Here is a 6311-nt window from a genome sequence, read left to right as displayed (position 1 = left end):
TCTTAGGTCTATATGAGTAGATCACCTCTACAAAATTTCATATGATTTGGTGATCGTTAAGGCTTTCAAAAGTTCAATTTAGTTTTAATAACCTTTAACGGTTTTAGTTTGACATAAGCTGGACCGTTCAAAATCATTAAAACTAAATCAAACTTTTGAAAGTCTTAACGATCACCAAATCATATGAAATTTTGTAGAGGTGATCTACTCATATAGACCTAAGATATGAACGGTGGAGATGTAAAAATTCAATTGGGAAGTGGTGTAATGCCCTATCCCTAGAAAGTGGCCAAAAATAAGGATCCCTCAATGAAAATTGGCTATATATATATATATGATAATTGATAAGAAGAGTAGCAGTGTTCTAAAAGGTGATAGATGCTCGCACAGATCCTATATCAGTCACTCCATTATTAGCTATAGTATGAAACAAAATCAATAATAACTTTTGGTCGATCAGCAGCATGCAGAAGCAGAAGGGAAGCTGGCTAGTGGAAACCAACTCAAATCCCACCATTATCTGCAGTGCATGCTTTTCTCTGTTCACCACTTACTCGTGTTCATTTTGTGTGGTAAGCGTGGACTCTGGGACTCTGATACAGCCACTTGGAAAATATTCAAAAACAGAAACATCCATCCATCTCTCTCAAAGTAGGTAAGCGTCCCTCCTCTCTTCATTTTTAGTTAAGTGCACCTACATCCTGCACTCATTACTATATTGTTTCTGTCAATGTGATGTAGAAAGGGGTGCGTCCTTTGATACTTGCTACAACTCAAACGAAGAAATTAAAATCTGGGAAAAGATGAACTGTTTAGAATGTTGTTTTACTCACATTGCAGCTGTATTGGGCTCTTTACTCAGGTGACGTTCAAAAACGACACTATTGTCAATTAAGCAACACTTTGGGGTTGATGTCGGAGTTGAAGAAATATGACAGAACTCAACGTTTACGTATAATGACGAAACTTGTATGCTGTTTTAGTTTGCGAATTTCAAAATATAAATAAAAATCACGAGTGTGTTCAACATATATACTGGATGACTTAGTTTGTCCTCCAGTCTTGATTTAACATCTATATATATATATATACCTTGTGCTAATATATATGTGATGGCTAATTGAACAAGCAGACATTCATGGTTTATAAGCATGCAATCTTGAGGAAAACCTTACACAATCCTAGTTACCTTTTGCTGTTTGTTCAAAATAATGTATGTAGAAAGTCCTACCAAATTGCCCCATGAAGATGATTAGAAGATGCCTGTGCTCTACTCATTACCTTCCTAATTAGTGCAGTGAGGAATAAGCCTGGAATATCTTGTCTATTTAGGGTCCATATGTTTTTTCGGTGAGTGCTATATGAAATCTCTTGGTATAAACTATAGACTACTGAGTTTAATTGTGTGGGCGGGGTTACAATTCTAAAAGTTGTCTCAACTCAACTCATCATGGCCAAGTTTGGACGGCTAGAAGTCTTTTGACAGCTTAATTTGTTATAATGTTGTCTATGTTCATAGGATCATTCAACTACTAATCCATTTGTAAACTCAATTCCGCTTTGTGTCCCTTTTACTTTTTCGTGCTTCAAATCTTAGCAAGCAAGACATGTGCTTAATTTAGATATTAACTTGTGTGGATTATATACATGAACCAAAGGCAAGTCATTTCCTTAATTCCAAGGACCGTTCCATTATATGAGAGTTGTGGCTGTATTTCATCGATCACAAAAGCTAGTAGGCAACATGTTTGCTCTATACTAGTCCATAATTTAAATTTTTTCGATGAGTTAGTCCATAATTTAATTTGTTGACTCGTATATATGCATGTGTTTGTACGTAATTTGTAGTCTGAACAAATTAAACAGAATTCAAATTTGGCTAGCAGAGAAAATTAATCAAGCTGAAATCAAATTTGTTGTCCTTTCATTTAATTGTTCTTGCCTTTCTAAATATGTGGACGTAGTTGTAATTAAGAATGGATTATGTTACTTACTTACTTAGCAAGGTTAGGGTTAGGTTGGGTTGGGGAATTGCCGGAATTCGATACCCTTTCAACAGCTCACATGATATGACCGGTGTTGTATTGCATTCCCTTCTCTATATTTCAGACTTCTTTAGGTCCGTCATGCTGTGGTGCCTTTGGGTTCCCTCTTGAACCAGTGAAGAAGATGTCCCATTACTCCCATATGTTGTCATGCTGTGGTGCCTTTGGGTTCCCTCTTGACTGTCAGGTGTTGTACCCGGCCAATCATATAACTCAGATTTATGTGAGGACCAGCACAGGGTGAAAAAAACAAAAGTAATTAAATACACAAATTATAAATAAAGATAAAACATGTGGACCAATGAGATTAAAGGGGAACATAAAACAAGTGGTGTTCCGGGTACAAATAATAATTTCCCCTTTTAAAGTTCACTTTCAGATTATTTCGTGGTAGAGTTTCCACTTTTCGTTTACTAAAAAGTATATAATCAATAGTTTAATCACTTGAATGCAGGATTGTTACGTAATTATATAACCTTTTATCTTATATATGGTGCTCTTTTGTTTTTTGAGAAGATCTATGGGTTGTCTTAATTACTGCTAAGATCGATAAAGATAATAAATAAAGAAATTATTCAACAATGTTGAAAATTTATGATCCGGATCAGAAGAAACTCAAGAAAGTGGATTAAACCACACCACTTATTTAGAATAAACCATTAAATTTCAAACTATATATGGTAACTAAAGTATGGCTTCATAGATACCCAAAATTGATACCATATCAGTTTGGGGTACTATGTCACTGCCATCAATCTAATATACAACTTGTATGCAGTAGCATATATTTACACCTCATGTACTTGTTGACCAGTTTTACCAATATTTACTGGCAAAACTGGGGGTGACTCATCTGCAATGCTAATTATAACATGGGGGCAGTCCATCTTCGGGTTTTGTTTATCACTACAAATATTTTCCAACTCGTGTGATTTTTCTGGTGACACAGTTGCTTCGACAGTCTCAAAATTTGCAAGAGACCCAAGTTCATAAACAGACTCGACAATTTTCTCTGTGCAGTTGACAACATCAAGTAGTAGTGAGCCTACTGTCGCTGCAGGTACCACTTCTAAAAGATCAATGTCTTCCCACAAGCCCGATTTAAGTAACGACTTGAGAGACTTTGCTGCAGCCTTTGCATTAGCAATGTGGGGATCAGCAGAGGTTGATTTGGTCATTGTCCTGAAATCTGATGCTAGTGCCTTGAGTGCTTTGCCAGTTTCCAAGCTCAGTTTTGTGCATGATTCTTCAATTCTGTTAAGAATTACTGGCGATACCTGCAACACATGTAAAACACAATGATCAGTTGAGATTAATGTAAACAACATCATTTCTTTACTCCTTTCTTTTATATTTTTCCCATACTATTACGATCCCAACATATATAAGCTGGTCATGTCTTGTATAAATTGATATGTGCAGGTGTTAAATACTATAGAGTTGGTCTATGTACTTACTTGAGTGTCAGCTGTTATTAGGCGGCCATGAAGAGCTTCAATCCGGTAGGCGCATTGCCGAACTAAAGCTCCGACTTTAAGATATTGCGTCCATGGATGGCGAAAACTGAACCTACCATGACCTGGCTCCCATCTTGCAAAGTTAGCCTGCAGCAGATTGAGCATGAAAGTTAGAATCTTTCAGTTTCATAAATTAGTAAACATCGGAGAGAGCATTAAACCCACCAAGGATTCTTCGCTGCATTTAGAATTGAGAACACTTTTGTATCCTAGCAGAAATGCCTTGTCATCTTTAGACTCTGCGGAATCCTCCAAAGTTCTAAAGTATTGACTTCCAAATCCTACAAGGTTTGATACAAAACTTATCAATTGTTTAGTTGCAGAAACACTCAATAAAAGGAAATTAAATGACAATGACTTGAAATAGTTAGGGGTAGCCTAGCTATATATTCAGCTTATATATTGATCGAACAATTTTCGTTTAACTTGCAAGTTCTTACGTTATATAGCTAGTTTCACTCCTACTTATGAGAACTCCGATCCTAGTGGAATAATTAATCTTTGTAAAGTGCAAAGTCACTCGATCGGAAAAGAACGTTTGGTCGTCGTCGTGCGCCTTTGTACTTTTCGGGGTGACATACATACGAGAAATAAATACCTTCCAAGAAATCTCCTAGCTTCTCAGTGTTGGAAGCTATGAGGTTATGAAGATCTTCACCAGCCCAGACAGGAAAAACCAGTATGGTTACAATAACACATGCAGAGCCACCAATGAAGATGGTGGATAGCCTCTTATGAGCCAACTCCAACACCTCATCATCCCGGAAACCCGATACCGATATCAAAGAGAATGTCAATATGAAAATCAACAATCCGTAGTCGTATCGTGCCTTAATTTTGGGGAAGAACCGTATGAACGTTGATGTAGCAGCTGAAAGACGTATCAGATTTAATTAACAGTGAAAGTAAACGATTAAGAAACTTGCTGATCGATGACGTTAACATATTATATATACCTTGTAGGAAGACAAATACGCCTAGAAGAATGGGTTCACCAATGTGTCCAAATAAGCTAGCCAGGTGATGAGCTCCAATACCTAGAGCACCAGCTACTAGGGTTGCCAATCCTCTATTTAAACCTTTTCCAAGTGTAGCTCCTGAAATTAAAATTTACCTGTATATCAGTATATATGTTCATAAAATAAATAGATAAATATATAGTAATATACCAGGGAGTTCAGTTTTTAAGATGAAAACCTTGAACAAATATAGATACGTACCAACAGAGAATTCGAAGACGACGATTACAGTCACAACAGCCCACATTGCAGAAGCACCAAAACTGTCGTAAAGTGGTTGATAGTAGTAGAATAATGAGACCAAGGTGATTGCAAATCCAACTTTAAGAGAATGAGTGATTCTTCTAGGGTCATCTTGCCCAAGCTTTTTGGTTCTGCTTGCAATCTCACAGACCTTGGCAGTAAACCTTGCAGGTAAACCAGCTAATAGTGACCCCATTTTCTCATTACTGGCAGACCCCATGGTGATCGATGTGATGAGAGAAAGAGAGACAAGTAATGGCTGCAGCAGCTAGAGGTTGGAGGATATAATTGATCGATGCTTTAGGAAGCGCACCATGGCTTGTTATTTATAGGGAGGGAGAGGAATGGAAGAGAGGAACTGAAAATAATATAATATCCCATATATATATTTGAGGTAGGCTATGAACACGTTTTGGTGTCTATTTGTTTTTTTCGTACGGGAAAGTACGATCGAGAAGTCGTCTCTGTGAAACCAAGGGTTGAAAGCTATGCAAAGTGAAAAAGATCTGAGTGCGTTGCAGCTCTGGGTGGATGGTGTTACCCATGAACAACAAGTGAGAGAGAGAGAGAGAGAGAGAGAGAGCCTACAACAACTTGATCCTCAGTGCCCAAAAATAACCAAAGATGAGTCCCATCAATGGATCAACCGGCTTTGTTTCTTTCCTTTTTACCTGGCAGTGACCGGTATATCCATTTGCTTCTTCTTCATCTGCTACTGAGAGTATAACGTGAAGTTGCATGTATGATCAGTGTCCACTTTACCTTAATGATCCCTTCATTTTTACCAAAAGTATTTGGCAACTAATATGTAAATAACCGCATTCACCCCAAATGGATTAATTAACTAGTTCGTTATACATAACGAGCATTTCATGCTTCGTCAAAAAGATTTCAGTTGTTTCGTTTCATCAGATGCTTTTAATTTTAATTTAAACGAAAATAGGTCATTCCAAGTTCTGTTATCTTCATCCTAAAGTGGGAACTAGACAAAGACCCATAATCAACATATATACATTAACTAGAACAACTCGAACGTAGTTAATTGCAAAAGAATTATTCTTCAAGCGATTTCGGACCTAGCCGCTCTCTACCCATCGAAAATGTCATCTCCACGGCTTGCTATACATGAATGCGTAAAATGAATGTAATAACTCCGTTGTCAATGTCGTTAATTTGGTTCAATTAAGTTGTAATTTGTAATTTTGGTTCAATTAGCTTGTAACATGATTGTATGGTATACATCTCCATACCATAGATGACATCGATATCCAAGTCCTAATTAATTTAAAAAATAAATACTTAAATAACCTCTTTTCCCTTAGAGATAGGGCTACGAGGCTTAACTACATACGCAGAACATTGTTCCTGACCTTAAACACTTGATTTGGTCTTCGAATAGGGTGTTCTTATTCTTGGAACTAAGAGGGCCGGTGTCCTCTTCTCTTCATCTGTTGCACATTGTCTTTAGGATGCTTGAGTTTCTCTAC

General features: G+C 37.1%; 1 protein-coding gene across 1 annotated transcript; it reads right to left on the bottom strand.

Annotated features, from left to right (window-relative positions):
• Positions 1-2833: 2833 nt before the first annotated feature.
• On the bottom strand, positions 2834-5044 carry LOC101297616 (aluminum-activated malate transporter 2-like). The gene is made up of 6 exons (XM_004293063.1): positions 4783-5044; positions 4519-4659; positions 4161-4433; positions 3728-3843; positions 3503-3649; positions 2834-3322 (listed from the first exon to the last, which is right to left on the bottom strand). Exons 1-6 carry the CDS (start codon positions 5042-5044, stop codon positions 2834-2836), a joined length of 1428 nt encoding a protein of 475 aa, XP_004293111.1.
• Positions 5045-6311: the final 1267 nt, after the last annotated feature.

The sequence above is a fragment of the Fragaria vesca genome, linkage group LG2 (assembly GCF_000184155.1).
Source record: "Fragaria vesca subsp. vesca linkage group LG2, FraVesHawaii_1.0, whole genome shotgun sequence".
NCBI lineage: Eukaryota > Viridiplantae > Streptophyta > Magnoliopsida > Rosales > Rosaceae > Fragaria > Fragaria vesca.
The sequence above is the reverse complement of the archived record's forward strand: the minus strand, read 5'-3'. Positions and strand labels throughout refer to the sequence as shown.